The sequence below is a fragment of the Mirounga leonina genome, unplaced genomic scaffold (assembly GCF_011800145.1).
Source record: "Mirounga leonina isolate KUSES-001 unplaced genomic scaffold, KU_Mleo_1.0 Mir_173, whole genome shotgun sequence".
Lineage (NCBI taxonomy): Eukaryota > Metazoa > Chordata > Mammalia > Carnivora > Phocidae > Mirounga > Mirounga leonina.
This window is the reverse complement of record NW_023270447.1, coordinates 77,439,623-77,456,243: the sequence shown is the minus strand read 5'-3', so window position 1 is coordinate 77,456,243 and position 16,621 is coordinate 77,439,623. Positions and strand designations below refer to the sequence as shown.

Here is a 16,621-nt window from a genome sequence, read left to right as displayed (position 1 = left end):
TCCCAATGAGAAAACTTCAGCTCAGAGAGGTTGAACTACTTGCCTGAGGTCACCCAGCAGATCGGTGTTTGAATCGGATACAGTTCAGTAATGCCAGGAACTGTTCTAGGCATTTTTGCCTAAATTGAACCACTGTAATCCTTGCAGCAATTGTGGGAGGTAGATAGTCTTGTGCCCATTTTGCAGATAAGGAAATAACTTCAGTGACTGGCCCAAGGTCACACCCCTGGCACAGGCAGCTCAGGGATTTGCCAAGCAGCCTGCACACTAACCACCATTCTTCACTGCCTTTCTGTTTACACGATCCCCAAAGCCCAAGCCCTTCCCACTTTAGCAGCCAGCTTCGAGGTGTATGTATGGAGCATCTGCTGAGTGCCGGGTTCTGTGCTCGGCACAGGGGAAGGAGCCATGAATCAGACGTAGTTCCCATCCCGAGGGAGCCAAGAGCGTGGCCAAGGGACCCCTTGATGAATAATTGTGGCAGGGGAGTAAAGCTTTCTGAACTCGAGTACTGTAAGCACCAGGGGCGGGGGGGTTGGGGCCTCTGAGGCTGGAGCTCATTGAGGGGTTGAGGGGAGGGCAGTTTGCTAAGTATTTGAACACGGAGGATAAGCTGGAAGGCTGGGGCTGGAAAAATGATTTAGGGAAATGGATGTTAGCCATTTGCACGCGAGGAGATGGACGCTCCGAGGGGTGGAGTGGCCTGCCAGAGGTGACAGAGCGCACAGGCCTGGAATGTGATCCGGGTGAACCCCCCTGGCCTGTACGTGGTTTAGCCGCCTTTCACCCCAACGAGGAACTTGCCCATTGCAAAGCTCTTCCCTGTCCACCTTCTCACTTACCCCTTACGTGATCTCCCCTCCACAGGCTCCACAGCAGAGCTGGGATGATGAACCCCAGTAAGCAGCAGAAGAAACTGAGGCCAGGAAAAGGGCAGGGCCTGGACCCCAGGCTTCCTGATGCCCAGCCCAGGGCTAGGGTAGGGTGGATTTGCACACAGGTCCACACAGGAGTGGTCCTTGCTTGTAGAACCTAAGCCCTGAGCTGCAGGGCCTGAACCCACATTCTGAGCATCCTCCCAGAGCAGGGAAGAAGGCCGAAGCCCCTGGAAGGTCCCAGATTGCTGAATGCCCATCAAGTGCAAACACTTCCCTCCTCAGGCTGTCCCTGGTACTGCAGGCTCCCTTTGGTGAAATACATTGATCCAGCACCTACTGTAATAACAGCTACTATTCGTTGGGCACCTCTACTGTGCAAGGCCTCCTGCCATGTGCCTTACACACTGGACCAAATTCCCCCAGTGGCCTTCAGAAATGGGTCTTAGGATCATAATTTTACAAATAAGGAAACTGAGTCTCGGCCTGGTTAAGCCGCTTGTCTACGGCCCCACGGCTAGCACAGGCCAAACTGGGACTCAAACCCAGGTCTGTCTACTTCCAAAGACCGTGTTCTTTTCTGCTCTATAACATCGCATTTCTGTGTGGCCTGCACTGTGCTAGGAATTCTCTGCTGTAACGTAATCATCATGATCCTCTGGAAGCCAGGAATCTAGTTACAAGAATCAGGGCTCAGCCAGCCATCAGTGAGCAAGACTGGACCCTGGCTCCTGCCCCAGACCTCTTCAGAGTCTTCAGAGTAAGTCAGGATTGACCCTAGAAGCGGTGCCACAGCCAACCTGGAAAAGGTGAAGAGGGATTGCTAGGGATCCCACTGAACCCATAGACAGCTTCAGAGACAAGAAACCAGGTAGCCTAGAACCTTCTGGGCACAGATAGGACTGCCCTGTTGGAGCCTGGAGACCCCCAAGAGCCTTAGGAGACGGGGTTTCCCAACAGTTGCACTTCATGGCCCCTCCAAGAGACTACAGGGTCTCCCCATGTCTTGTGGCCCCTGAGTCCTCATCTGGTTTCCCCAGCGACTCTCCTTGTCTTCTCTCCCAGGTTGCCCATCTGGAACCTTCAAGGCCAACCAAGGGGACGAGGCCTGCACGCACTGTCCCATCAACAGCCGGACCACCTCAGAAGGGGCGACCAACTGTGTCTGCCGCAACGGTTACTACAGAGCAGACCTGGACCCCCTCGACATGCCCTGCACAAGTACGCTCGGGGCCCCTGGAGGGCGATGCCCCACTGCGTCCCGAGTCCCCTTGCAGAAAGCTCGGAGCAAGGGGTGGGTGGCTGCCTGGCTCCAGCCAGCCTTTCTTGAGCGGGGAGTGGCCCATCACCTGGTGGGAGGGGAAATGAAAAACTGGTTGGAAAAGGACCATCCTGGGGTCTCTGCCCTGCCAATGCGCAGCAACCGTGGAGCTGACATCTGGCTCCGTACCTCCTCCTGCCAGTCACATGGAGGATAAAGTCAAGGTCTCGATTCACAGAGGGACAGTGAATGGGAGGCTTGGCAGAAGGAGAACCAACGCAGGTGGTGTGTGTGACAGAAAAGCCTGCCCAGTGTTCTAACCTGGCAGCGGCCGCCTGAATCTCAGGCCAAGGTTCTCTAAGAAAGGAGTGACTAGGAGGGCAATCTTACCATCTCCTGTATAGACAGGAATGGAATTCAGCTGCAAGCAACAGAGAGCTGACCCCAGTGGCTTAAACCATAGGACTCTATTCTCTCACAGCAGAACGCTGGAGATAGGCAGTCCTGGGATATTACGACAAATCCATGGAGTTCTCTGGGACCTGGCTCACTCTTTCTAGGCTGCCATCCTCAGTGTGTGGTTTCTATCCTTTGGGTCACTTCATAGTCCATAGTCCAGCATTGCTGCTGAAGCTCCAGCCATCACACACATTCTAGGCAGAGGAAGAAGGAAAGGGACAAAGGGACATTTTACAGTGGTCTCCTTTTAAGAAAAAGTCCTGACCAACAACTTCTGCAGTATATCAATGGCCAGCTCTTCATCACAAGAGGCTAGGAAATTAGTCTCCTAGCTGGACATCTTACCACCCTGAATAAAATTGGGTTCTGTTAGAAGGAAGAAGGGGAAAGAGATCCCAGGTGGGTATGATCCCCAACACACAAAGACCGGCCCTAGTAACAAACACCGAGGAGGTTGGAGTCCAAGGGGAAAGCGTTAAGCAGATGTGCAGCAAAACGAGTTATATTCTAGAAGCATCTCTCAGGGGGATGGAGGGGAGAAGGGATTTGAAGGAAGCCTTTGGGGGCCTGGGCTGGAGCCAGGGCAGCGGGCAGAGAGCCGTCTCTTAGGAATGTACCTCCGCAGCCCCCACTGACCGACACCTCTCCCCACCCTCAGCCATCCCCTCGGCGCCCCAGGCGGTGATCTCCAGCGTCAACGAGACCTCGCTCATGCTGGAGTGGACCCCGCCCCGCGATTCAGGGGGCCGCGAGGACCTGGTCTACAACATCATCTGCAAGAGCTGTGGCTCGGGCCGGGGCGCCTGCACCCGCTGCGGGGACAACGTGCAGTACGCGCCCCGACAGCTGGGCCTGACCGAGCCGCGCATTTACGTCAGCGACCTGCTGGCCCACACGCAGTACACCTTCGAGATCCAGGCGGTGAACGGCGTCACCGACCAGAGCCCCTTCTCCCCTCAGTTCGCCTCCGTGAACATCACCACCAACCAGGCGGGTAAGCACTTGAGATGCCCGCTCCGGGGGAGCAGGGCCGTGAACCCGAACGGGAACCCTGCCGGCCCCGCTCCGAGCTCCCTCCCCGCCGTGGAGTGGCTTCCACTTCTCCAAGGCCGTCCTCCCCTGGGAGCGTACGCGTCACCTCTCCGTTGCCGTGGTGTTTATGATAATTGCTGTCGTTTGGTGAGCGTGTGCTGTTGAAGGTAAGCGTGCAGCTCCCCTAACAAAAAGGCCCGGTGTTCGGTGGCCTCTGTCATGGAAGAGCCCAGGGGTGAGCAGTCCAGGCTCATGGGTAGGTCGGATCCACTCGGAGATTCAGGGACCCGGGTTCTTCCATTGGCGTTAGCAAGCCCCACGCTCCCCGCCTGTGTGCATGGTGGAAACTGAGGCACAGGTGTGTCTGTCTGCAGGAAGGCTGGGAGAGAGAGGACCCAGGGAAGCAGGAGTGGAACCCATCCCTTCTGGGCACAGGCCCCTGGAAAGAACCTGGTCACGTGGCCTCACCAAGCCACAAAGGAGGCTGGGCGATGTGATCCTTTCCCAGTGGGGGTGGGGAGACCGCCAGTAGATATCTAGCAGTTTCCACAGCCCACCCCAGTCCAGCTCCAGCAAGCTTTTCTCCCTCAGTTCATCTTGCATAATCCTTTCTGGGACCCTCCGTCGCCCTCCATCTTCTGCCCTGCTTCCTTCATGGCAAAAAAGTTGCCAAACGTTGCAGTCTCACTACTATTGCCATTCCCTCTTCAGTCCACTCCTCTTAGGCTTCCGGCCCCTTCTCTCCACCGAGCCCACTGTCCCCTGGGTCACCTGTGACGCTTCCCAGCCTCATCCCCCAACCAAGGACCACATGAGATTTTCAAGGACCTCATGGTACCTGTGGATTGAAAACTGTGTGTTTGGCCCTCAGTTATTCACTCAACAACCCTTGCCAAGCCCTTATTGAGAGCATGGTCTGGGCCCTGTCCAAGGAAGAGCCAAGGGAGGCTAGGCTCTGGGAGAGAAAGTGAGTGGGCTACCCACCTTATCTTTCGAATGTCAAGTGGGGCCCACACAGTAAGTGCTCAGGGGATCCAGAGATGGAGGTCTAGGAAGGCTTCCTGGAGGAGGCAGGATTTGGCCTGCAGTTTAAAGGACTAATAAAATGTTTAAGGGAGTGATAGAAATGTCTTTTGAGATTGAGGAAGGGCATGAACAAGAACATGGAAAGAGAGGGGCCAACCAGCTCCAGGTTGAGGGGTACTGTCTATACATGACCTCACTGCATACCCCTGGCCTCCTTGAATAGGAGGCATCCATGTCCCCATTTTACAGATGATGCTCAGAGAAGTTGAGTCACAAAGCAGGAAGGGTAAGGGACAGGAATTAACTAAGTCTACCAGATTCCAGTGCTTGGGCACAATCCAGGGTATGTCCAAGGAACCTTGAGTGTGACTATGGGTCTGATGGTGCATGTGAGTGAGTGTATTTGTAAGAATGTGTGGGTGTGTCACTGTATGTGTTTGGGTGACCATGTGTTTATGATTGGGATCCCATGTTCTGCGGCCATGTGGCTTCTTATTTATACATGCATTCCTGAGCATGGGTGTGTCTGAATCCGAGGGGTTTGGAACGGGGTGTGTTTGAGCATGAATTTGTATGTCTGAATATGGTCCTGTCTGTCCGTGTGTTTTTGTACGAGGAGTGTGGTTTTGTTCGTGAGTGTTTGTGGTATTGCTGTAGGCGAGAGGACATAGTTGTGAGCATGAGCCTGCTGTTCTTGCAGGGTCATAGGTGCATTTACGCCCTACTCAGGGTGGGGTCCAGAGGGAGTAGACTCAAGGCAGGCAATCCAAGAGAACCCCCAAAAGCCAACAGGTGTTGGCAAAGACACCTAACAGATTATAAAGCCTCAGCTGTGAGGCCCTGATTTAGGGAAGCCCAGGCTCCCTACTCCCCCCACAGGCTCCAGGGGGTAGAGGGGTGGGGGTTCTTTCCCTGGCTCTAGGGACCTCCTCTACACCCATACAGGAGCCCTGAGGGTGGAACTATCTACTCAAGAAGGCTCAGCTTATTAGTAGCAAAGAGTAGAGTCTGGGCTGCTTGAAGTGGACCCTTCCTTTCTGGAGCTGGAAGTTCCCAGAGAACAAAGGTGGGATGGAGTGGAAGTGAGGGGCTTCCAGAAAGGAAGGTGTGGGGGTGGGGGGAAAAGGGGAGGCCCTCAGGATTGAAAGACAGAAGCAGTGAGAAACAAGCACTGGATTCAGACCCAAGTTTGAATCCCAGCTTTGCCATTCATTTGCTGTGTGACCTCAGTGTATCAGTCAGCTATTGCTACAATAATGCTGCATAACAAAACCACCCAAACCTTAGTAGTTTACAACAATAAATATTTATTTTCTCACTCGCTCATCTGGGGGGCAGCTAGGGTTTAGCTAATCTGCAGCAGGGCTCTCTGGGCTGGGCAGGACTCCAGAATGTGGGTTGGATTCAGCCTGTTCCATATGTCTCCCATTCCCCTTGGACCAGCCGCCACCCAGGCTTGTTTTCTGTCATGGTGGATGCTGGGAGTGCAAGCATCCACGCCAAGCCATGGCACACAGATGCATGCCTCTCCTCCGCCTGTGGCACAGTCACCCACAGCAAATGAACCCTGCAGAGTGGCTTGGCAAGGGGTGTGGGTACATAATCCTATTCCAAGAGGTGAAACTGAGAAAACCGATCCAACCCATCACACACATGGAAATCACTGCCTCCCTCATGGCCTCAATTTTTCCACCACATTGTGCATCAGAACAATACGAGAGCTTTTCCAGAACATAGGTTCCTGGACCCCACCCCAGACCTGTGGAATCAGAATTCCAGAAGTGGGTCCTGGGACTCTGCATGTTTAACAAGTGGCTCAAGAGTTTCTTACCATCTGGCAGATTTGGGAAACTCAGGTCTAAGCCCCTGTATGACCTCAAAGCCCTGAGGCTTTCTGGATCATAAATACCTTTCTCCTTCCTCTTTGTTTCAAGCCCCTTGACAAGCCGACTCTTTCTCAGATGGTCAGAGCCCAGCTGGGGACCATGCAGCCACACCACGCCCTCACCACCTTATCCCCTTTTGCCAGATGAGGAAACAGAGATCCAGAGAGGTGAAGCCACGACTAAGGCCTCTCTTGAGGCCAACTAGGATTTAAACCCAGAGCTATGGGACTGCAAGTCTACACTGCAGAAGACACAGTTCCTGCCCTTGATGATCTATGCCCTGGTTGGGAAGATGAGACATGGACACAGCATCTACATACAAGATGGCATGAAAGAGGGCCCAAGGAGGTATCGGGGAGGGGAGAGAGAGCATAGCCTCCTAGGGAATGGGAAAAGGGCAAATCATGGAAGGCTTCCTGGAAGAAGAGGCATTTGAGCTTGGCTTTGCAGAATGGAGATGCTTAGAAGAAGCAGAGATGGAATCATGCAGGGAGAAGGTGTCCCAGGAGAGGGAAGTGCAGGAGGCAGGCTAGAGGGAGAGTTCTTTCTGTTCCTCCTGAGCACGAGGTGCCTCCACACATGGTCCCTCTGCCTGGATTGCTTTTCTCTTCACCCTTCTTTCAGACCTTAGCTCATTTTTATTGACCTTCCTCACTTGATCACACACCCCCAGCACCGTGGCCCTCAAGCCTCCCTGGTTGAGATTTTAGCCTTAAGTCTTTGATCATGTCATTCCTGTCTGTCTCCCCCGCCATCAGCGTGTGGTGGTACACAATGGGTCTGCTTTTCCTTACTTACCACGGTTTTCCCGGCACCTGGCCAGGGGCGCACCACAGTGAATGCTCAGTGAACATTTGCAGAAGGGCTCAGAGAAGCATGGAGTGAGGTGGGGCGTAGAGAAGTACAACAGGCTGGAAAGCAAGGCTGGGGACTTGATTTCCAGACAAATGCATTCAGTGGTCGGTTTTAATCAGACCCTAAAATTCAATATATAAATATCTAGCTCATTGCCTTAAAAGGAAAAAGTATTCCTTTTGGGCAAGTGGCTGGGCCTTGCTCACACTTCCTTGGCATTCACCAGGGCCAGAGCTGTCTTCTGACTTCATAAAGCCATCGTGCCACCTCTGAACCACACTCCACTATTGCAGAACGCCTTTCTGCCCCATATTCATGTGTCCTCTCGGGGGCCCCTGGAGAGAGGAGGCCAGGCTGGGCCGTACATCCCCACTTGACAGAAGAGGAAACTGATGTGGGGAGAGGTCAAGCACACACCCAGTGTCACTCAGCTGGGAAGGGGCAGCCCCGGGATTCAGGCTGCTGTCCAGAGTCTCTGGTCCTTGACACAAACAAACCAGACAACCTAGGGGATGGGAGGGAGGAGGGCAACCCTCAGGGTGGGCATCAGAAGAGAGCCTCTCTGAGGAGGTGGCATTTAAGCCGAGATCGAAATCACAAGGCAGAGACAGCCGTGCAGACCAGGGGGCGCATGCGGCATTTCAGTAACGTGGGGCTTGTCCTCAGGGCGCGTCCAGTCCTCTTGGCCGCCCTCCAGGGCTGCGCCGGACATGGTCTCACCCGGAGCAAGCTCCGTGCAGCCGCACCTCTGCCCAGTTCCAGCAGGGGTGGGGAGGGTCTGGGTTTGGGAATCTGGCAAACAAACCTGGCTTTGAATCAAGCCTGGCTGCTCACTGGCACACAGCCTTAGACAAGTCACTTAGCCCACGTCTGAATGCATCTCCTCGTGAGCATCACCACCCCTCCTCACAGGACTGCTGGGAGGCTTTGAGCTCATGTCTCAAGGTGCCTCCCAGGCTGCCTGGTACATGCAGGCGGTCAGAAAGCGGAGATCGTTCTGTGACCCCCCTAATCATAATAATGGCTCCCATGGTTCGTTTACTCTGTGCCAGACCCTATCCCGAGTCCTTGATGATACATCTTCACGACAACCCTAGGAGGTGGGTCCTATCATTATCCTGTCTCACGGGTAAGGAAATTACGGCATCGAGGGGGAGGCGACTTGTCCCTAGTCACCAGGCCGGCGGTGGCAGACTGGGGCCCAGTGCTGGCGGGACTCAGGCCTTCTGCAGAGGCCGGGCAGGATGTGAGCAGGGGCCGGTGCACACCACAGCCCGGGCGGCAAAGGCGGTGTTTGGCATCACCAGAACTGAACAGGAGATTGACTAGTTAGGAAGTTCCCCTGTTGTCCCGTCCTAGTGGGTCGTGTGGGCAAAAAGTCGTCATCAGTGCTGGGCTCAGCCCTCATCCAGCACGGCCCTGTCTTCACTGTGTGACCAGGCTGCATGGGAGGCTTCGCTTCCCCCAGCCTCAGGGTCCGCGCCTGCAGAATGGGCATCGATCTATATCATTCCCGCTTTGCTGGATGGTGGCCAGATCAGCAATAATGTAGACAGAGCACCCAGCACAGAGTCCGTGGATGAGACATGGCAGCTAGGCTTCAAATGAATCCAGAAGGTGTCTTCGTTTCCTCTTGCTGCTGTAACAAAATGCCACTAACTTAGCAACTTAGAACGAGCCGCAGTTCCCGCCTCCCGGCTCTGTAGGGCAGAAGACTAGTCTGGATCTCACGGGCCCAAATCAAGCTGTTGGCAGGGCGGCGTTCCTCTCTGACGACTCTAAGGGAGGATCCGTTTCCTTATTCATTCAGGTGTTGGCAGAACTCAGTGCCATGGGATGGTAGGAGTGAGGTGTCCCTGTCCTTGCCGACTGGCCGCTGCCCTTCACCTGAGGGGCCCTCTTTCCAGTCCTTGCACATGGCTCCTGCATCTCAGAAGCTACAACGGGGTCCAAGCCCTCTTCATGCTACGGCCCTTTGGTTCTCTGACTCTTGGCTGCGAAAGCTTCTCCTCCTTTAAGGACTCAATAGATTACATTGGGTCTACCTGGATAATCCAGGGTAATTTCCCCATCTCGAGGACAATGACCTTAATCACATCTGCAAAACCCTTTTGCTGTGTAAGGTACCATATTCACAGATTCTGGGATCAGGATGTGGACATCTTTGGGGGTCATCATTCTGCCTATTGCAGAAGGTAACATAAGCCAAATTAAAGCACATCAGCATTGTCAGGGGCCCTGGAGTGCACACCTCGTTTTTTATAGAAAGGAAAACTGAGGCCCAGAGAGGTCCCTAAGTGGCTGTCTGAGATGACCCAGCAGATGGTGGTAGAGCCAGTCTCCAGCACCCCGGCCAAGCGTCACGGCCCCTGTCCAGGACTCCACTCTGCATGGCTTTCTCATGGAAGGACTTTCAACTTTCCAAAGCCCCTTCCGCCAGTGTGTTCTCCTCTGATCCTCCTGCCCTCCTGGGGGGCAGGCATACAGTGGCTCAGTCTCTAGGACTCGCATGAGCATGTACTCACCTACTTCTCTCCCTGGGGGCCAAGAGGATCAGAGGAAGATGGGCCGAGAGAGCCCCCGGTGAGACGCAGCCCTGGAGAAATGAAGGGAGAGGGAGAGGGCACTTTCCTCCCCAGGCTAAGCCCTCTGCACACATCGGCCTCTTTGATCCCCCCAAGCTTTCTGCAGGGAAGGCACTGCCAGCCTAGAGTATCAGTTAAGATTGAGTTTCGCTGCACAGAACAGGAAAAAAAATAACAGATAGCTGCTGCCACGGTAATGCTGTTGGACAATCAACCACAACACCAACAGCATAAAAGCAAGAAGCATTTTTCTAGCACACGGGGCTCCGGATCGGCCGGGCGGGTCCTGGTGGGGGTGCATTCATGGGTTTGCACTCTGGGTCACTCGGCAGATCTTTGGATATTTTCAGGGCTTTATTACACATTTGGGGTTGGCTGCTGTCAGATGGTCAGGATGGTCCTGGCTGGGACCCCTAGGGCAACAACTCTGTTCTGCGTATCTCTTCTTCAGCAGGTCAGCCTGGGCGTGTTCTTGTGACAATCACAGGGAACCAAGATAGCCAGCAGATATATGCAAGGGCTTGTCAAGCCTCTGCTTAGATCGTGTTTGCTAATATCCCATTGGCCAAAGCAAGTCGCATGGCTCAGCCCAAAGTTGGGGGACAGTTTGACACAAGTTATAGGGCAAAGAGTGAAGATATAAGGACGTGATTAATAACACAACCAGGGGCGCCTGGGTGGCTCAGTCGTTAAGCATCTGCCTTCGGCTCAGGTCATGATCCCAGGGTCCTGGGATTGAGCCCCACATCGGGCTCCCTGCTCAGCGGGAAGCGTGCTTCTCCCTCTCCCTCTGCCCCTGCTTGTGTTCCCACTCTTGCTGTCTCTCTCTCTCTCTCTCTGTCAAATAAATAAATAAAATCTTTAAAAAATAATAATAATACAACCAGTCTACCATAGTGGCTTAGACAAAATGGAAGTTTATTTTTCTTATATGTAAAGGATGTCAGAAGTTGCAACTCCGTGGAATCATCAGGGATCCAAGCTTCCCAGCACACAGCTTCTTGTTCTTATGGGCCATAATGGCTACGAGAGCTCCAGCTATCACAGCCATGTCCCAGGCAGCAGGATGAAAGAAGGAGAATGAGAAGGCCCTTCCCTTTAAGAGAGACTTCCTGGAAGTCCCACATATTACATTAGCTTTATATCTCATTGGCAATCCTATTGTCACATGGCCACTTGTAGCTACCAGAGAGTTTGGGGAAAATATAGTCTTTTTTGGGGCATAATGTGCCTAGCTAAGAACCAAGATTTTGTTAATTTGAAAAAGAAAGAATGGATATTTGGGCAGGCAGTAAGTCATGTCTGCCACATCCTATTTTGCAGGTGAGAAAACTGGGCTCAGAGAGGAAAGTAACTTGCCTGAGGTCACACAGTCTCCGGGGCATAAGAGAGCTGGGATCTGAACCCTGAATGAATGCTGCATCTCCTCCCTTCCACCACCACCATTACCACCACTCAGCTACTCACAGTGCTGCTTACGGGTCTGAGCAGCCCAGGGGCGCCCGGCTGGCTCAGTCAGAGAGCGTGCAACTCTTGATCGCGGGGTCATGAGTTCGAGCCCCACATTGGATGTAGAGATTACCTAAGATAAATAAGTAAAATTTTAAAAAAATAAAAAGATTCAGAAGATTCTGAGCGGCCCAGACAGCTCCATATAACAGACATCCCCTGGCCCCTGACTCTGGACCTAAGCCTGTGCTAAGCAAGTGACATGCAGGTTTTCATTTAACCTCCCAACATCCATGCCCTGTCCCCATTCTGTAGAGGAGAACCGGAGGCACCAAAGGGCGAGATATGCTGCCTGGGCTACCTGATTTGAAGCTCAGGCTCTTACCACCTTGCTAGTCCAGGTGCTGGGGTAGGACTGGGTCCCGTCCAGCAGCCACAGGTAAGATCAAGGCTGTCCAGCATCCCATGGGCAGGTGGGCCATTGGAGGTATCCATGGTACCAAGCCCAGGGCCTGGCCTTAGCCTGCTCTGATCATGTGCATGGCTCAGGCCAAGAAATCAAGGAGAACAAACCAACCCAGGCTGTAGAGTCAGGCAGGTCTGGGTCTCGATCCCACCTGTGAGCTGAGGTACCTTAGGCAGGAGACTTGACCTGACTCTCGTTTTCCTCATCTGTGAAACAGACATGATTAACCTCACTGCATCTGATCGTGTAGCACCCAGAAGGTGCTGTTAAATCTAAGCTGAATCAAGGGAAGAATGAATGAGCAGATGAACAGCCACCGCAGACAGGAGCTTTTCTTGGGTTCAAGGGAAAAGACAATATCTCCTAGACCCAATTTTTGTTGTTTTGGGGTTTTTCCCAAAAAAAAAATATGTTCCACAAATTGCTACTTCCAAAAGACATTAATAACTATTACATGAAAAAGGGGTTCTGAAGCCAAAGGAGACCTCGACTGCCAGGTTAACTGGGTCTCTCCCCTGCAGGACTTCTCAGAGCCTTGAACAAAGGCATATACAATGTGGGTCTCATAAGCAGGGGTCTAGAACTCTGTGTTTCTGTACCTTTCTTGGCCACAGAACTCCTTTTTTTCATAGCAAAGTACCACCTTGACACCAGTTCTCAGCTTTTCCTTTTTCTACCCACAGCGCAAATGTTTGGTCCAATCAGAAAGAAATGAGGCCCATTTTCTGGAAGCGTTTTATTTGTGGAAATTCTGTTGTGACAGTTATGGTCAGGTCACCCAGAATTGCAGCTGGATCATCAGGAGTTTAATGTATTGCCACAGTTGAAAGAGCGACCCCTCTATCAACCGGAAACTCCAAGAGTCCCAGAGAATGTAAGCGCAGTTGCGATGCCCTGTTGTGGTATTTTAGGCCGGCTGGTCGGCGAGAGGCTCCAGGTCACCGCAGCAGGTCACATCACAAGTGGGCTCGGGGTCTGAGGCAGAGCAAATGGTTAGTGCCCATCATGGAAGCTGCATTGCTTTCCCCTGGCTCCCAGCCCCCAAGGTCAGTGACTCAGCCAGGTTCCTGAAGGTGCTAAAAAAGGGGAGAGCCTTACCCTTCCTTCTCTCCTTCCTTCCTCCAGTAATATGGATAAGTGCTTACCCTGAGCCACACACTGTCACACCGTCCCAGGCACAAGGGATAAGGGATTGAACAAGAGAGACAAGGTCCCTGTTAACACTGCAAAGCAAAGAAAGCCGCTGTGGGGTGGCAGGGGACGGGAGCAGGTGGGTGGTCAGGGAGGGCTTCCTGAGGGGCCATGGAGATCCGGGGCAAGGAGCGTCCAGGCAGAAACACCGTGGGGCCAAGGCCCTGAGCAAAGGATGACCTTGGTGTGATTGGGAACAGAAAGGTGGCCAGTGTGGATGGCACTTGGGAGTGGAGGGGCACGTGCACGGAGGTGGTGGGTGCCAGGCAGGTGCGCCCGGAGGCCACGTGGAGCATCTGTGTGTTATTTGGGGGGCAGTGGGAAGTCACGGCGTGCTGTCGACAGCAGTGAAGATGTCACAGAGGTAGCGGGATCTGAGACTGGGGCTTGGGGTGGGGGTCTCACACTGCCAATGCCCAGTGACTTCTCCCTACTCCTCTAAGCTCCTGGGGTCTTCTGACCGGTGAAAGGGTAAAGGCCGAGTACTCTCGGGGGTCTCCTTCTTGCCTCGGAGCTCGGGGCTGTGGAGACGAAGCTGAGCAAAGCCCAAACCCACACCCTCTGGTCTCGGGCCTCCTGTCTTCCTGCCCGTCAAAGGCTCCTAGTCCCAGAAGGCCCCGAGAGACCTCCTCATTCAACCCCTTCATGCCCAGAGGGGGAAACGGAGGTATATGCGGAAGGCTACTTCCCCAAGTCTCAGCTAATGAAGGGACTGGACACTCCCCCAGGGTTTGCTGGGGGCAGCAGGGCCCCTGAACACCTGCTCCAGCCAAGCAGGCCCTGCCTGGCCGGCCTCCCCCTTCCCCTCTCAGCCACAAGCCTCTTTTGTGCTTGCTCCCTGGGGCTCCATCTCCTTGCAGGGGTCACAGGGCACCACTGACCCCAGCCCCCTGCCGGCGTGCCCGGCTGGTAATTGAAAATACCAGAATTCCCTGAAGACCAACTTACAGGGAAACCTGATACCCCAGGGTGGGCGGTGGACGGCAGGAGGGATGGGAGAACATCCAGCTGTTCCCTTTTCTCAATCCCCCCGGATTCCAGGAGAAAGGCCAGCCCTGCTTGGCCCCCACTGGCCCGCCTTGATCATCTTCCCAGCAAATGCCGCCTCCTTGCCACGCCCAGGGTGACAGGGCTTATGGGATCAGAGCCCGGGTGAGCTGTCTGTAACCCAAGCCTGCCAGCTAAGCCCACCAAGCCCAGACCCCCATAGCTGTGTGGGACCTGCCCCACCAACAGCTGAGCTCCCAGAGCTGAGGTGGGCTGGGTGGTGGTGGGCGAGGTGAGTCAGCGGGAGCCGGGCGGAGTGCGCTTGGCAGCAACAGGATGGGAACCAGACCAGCGTGTCCTCAGAGGCCCTCTGATGACCACTGGTTTCCAGACCTCCCTGCTCAGCCCATATCAGCCACAGTCAACGAAGGGAAGGATGCATTGGATTGAGTGGGCCAGGGTTCAAATCCCAGCTCTGCTGCCTGCTAACTGTGTGACTCTGGGCAAGTTACTTCATACGTCAGTGCCTCCATTTCCTCATCTATAAAATGGGTATAATAATAATACCCGCCTCATAGGGTCCATATGAGTGTCAAAGGAGTTCACTACGTAAAGCATCTGGAAAAGCACCTGGCACAGAGTGAACAAGTAGGTGTTAGGGGTTGGCCTTCCTTTTGTGTTTCCTCTGGGCACCATGGGGGCATACAGGTGTTGTCAAGATGACAAGCTTTTTATATGAGGAGCAGGTTGTCCACTGCAGTCCTTCTGTGGCTCCCCAGTGCCTTCAGGAGAGGACAGGCTCCTGGGCAGCCTCAGCCCTGCACCTCCCCAACGACTTCTTGTACCCCTGCTTCAAGACACTCCAGACCTGCAGGTTCCAGAAGTTTAGCCTGGGCAGATGAGAGGGCCAGTCTCTGCAGGAGCCGGGCTGTGAGAAGTGGTGTTGTGGGTGGAAAATATACTCAATCAAGATTCAGCTAGTCTAGGCTCTTATGCCAGCCCCTAGCTGCTGTGTGACCTTAGACAAGTCCCCTTCCTTCTCTGGTCCTGAATCCACTGCTCCTCAAAGTGTGGTCCACACACCAGCAACATCGGCATCACCCGGGGGCTTGTTAGAACTGCAGATCCTCAGGCCCTACCCCAGACCTGTTGAATCAGAATCTTGGGGAGAGGGGTGGAGTGCCCAGTAAAGTGAGTTTTAACAAAGTCTCCTGGTTATCTCCTTATGCCCCCTCAAGTTTGAAAAGTGCACTAATCTTTAGGGACGAATTCTGCCACTTCACTGTTGGGAGGTGAAATCACGGGGAGAGAAGTTAAGGGAAGGACATTGCCCCTTCTTAGGCCTGGATCACCTTGGCTGAGTCCTGACCCGGGGGCTTGGACCCAGGAGCTCCAGCCTGGAGGTGGCAATCATTGTGTGAAAAAATATGCTTTTTCCCTTTAGACCCCGAGCCCCTGGAAGGCAGGGACCTGAGAGGTTCCTCTCTTGAGCCCCAGAACCCAGCATCATGCTGGCCCCATAGCCACTCTGTGAATTGAAATATTTTTCCAGCTTTATTGAGATATTATTGACGAATAACATGAAAGTTTAAGGTATACAATGTGATGTCTTGATTCATGTGTATATTTTGCTAAATGATTACCACAGTAAGGTTAGTTCACACCTCCAACCTCTCACATAATTACTATTTTTGCGTGTGTGGTTATAACATTTAAGATCTACTCTCTTGGGCGCCTGGGTGGCTCAGTTGGTTAAGCGACTGCCTTCCGCTCAGGTCATGATTCTGGAGTCCCGGGATCGAGTCCCGCATCGGGCTCCCTGCTCGGCAGGGAGTCTGCTTCTCCCTCTGCCCTCTTCCCTCTCGTGCTCTCTGTCTCTCATTCTCTCTCTCAAATAAATAAATAAAATCTTAAAAAAAAAAAAAAAAAAGATCTACTCTCTTAACAACTTACAAATATACAATATGGTATTGTTTCTTTTTCTTTTTTTTTTTTTAAGATTTTATTTATTTATATGAGAGAGAGAGAGCACATGAGAGGGAGGAGGGTCAGAGGGAGAAGCAGACTCCCCGCCGAGCAGGGAGCCCGACGCAGGACTCGATCCCGGGACTCCAGGATCACGACCTGAGCCGAAGGCAGTCGCTTAACCAACTGAGCCACCCAGGCGCCCCTGTGGTATTGTTTCTTATAGTCACCGTGCTGTCCATTAGCTCCCAGAACTGATTCTTCTTACAGCTGGAAGTTTGTGCTCTTAGACCAGCATCTCCTCCTTTCCCCCAGCCCACAGCCCCTGGCACCATTCTATACTCTTGAAATGTTCCTCTTTTTAATTTATTTATTTATTTGAGAGAGAGAGAGAGAGAGCAAGAGTGGGGGAGGGGCAGAGGGAGAGAGAATCTCAAGCAGACTCCCCGCTGAGCAGGGAGCTGGACGCGGGCTCGATCCCATGACCCTGAGATCATGACCTGAGCTGAAACCAAGAGTCGAACCCTCAACTGACTGAGCCACACAGGCGCCCCGCCCCCCCCACCCCTGCCTCTTAAAGTGTT

At 53.5% G+C, this 16,621-nt stretch overlaps 1 protein-coding gene across 2 annotated transcripts in view; it reads left to right on the top strand.

Moving 5' to 3' along the window:
* EPHB2 (EPH receptor B2) overlaps nt 1-16,621 on the top strand; it is a 124,581-nt gene that overhangs the window by 77,366 nt on the left and 30,594 nt on the right. For both annotated transcript variants that reach the window (XM_035019547.1, XM_035019546.1), the window contains exons 3-4: nt 1,941-2,096; nt 3,254-3,589. In XM_035019547.1, the coding sequence (XP_034875438.1) occupies nt 1,941-2,096; nt 3,254-3,589 (492 nt within the window). The remainder of the gene's footprint in view (nt 1-1,940; nt 2,097-3,253; nt 3,590-16,621) is intronic.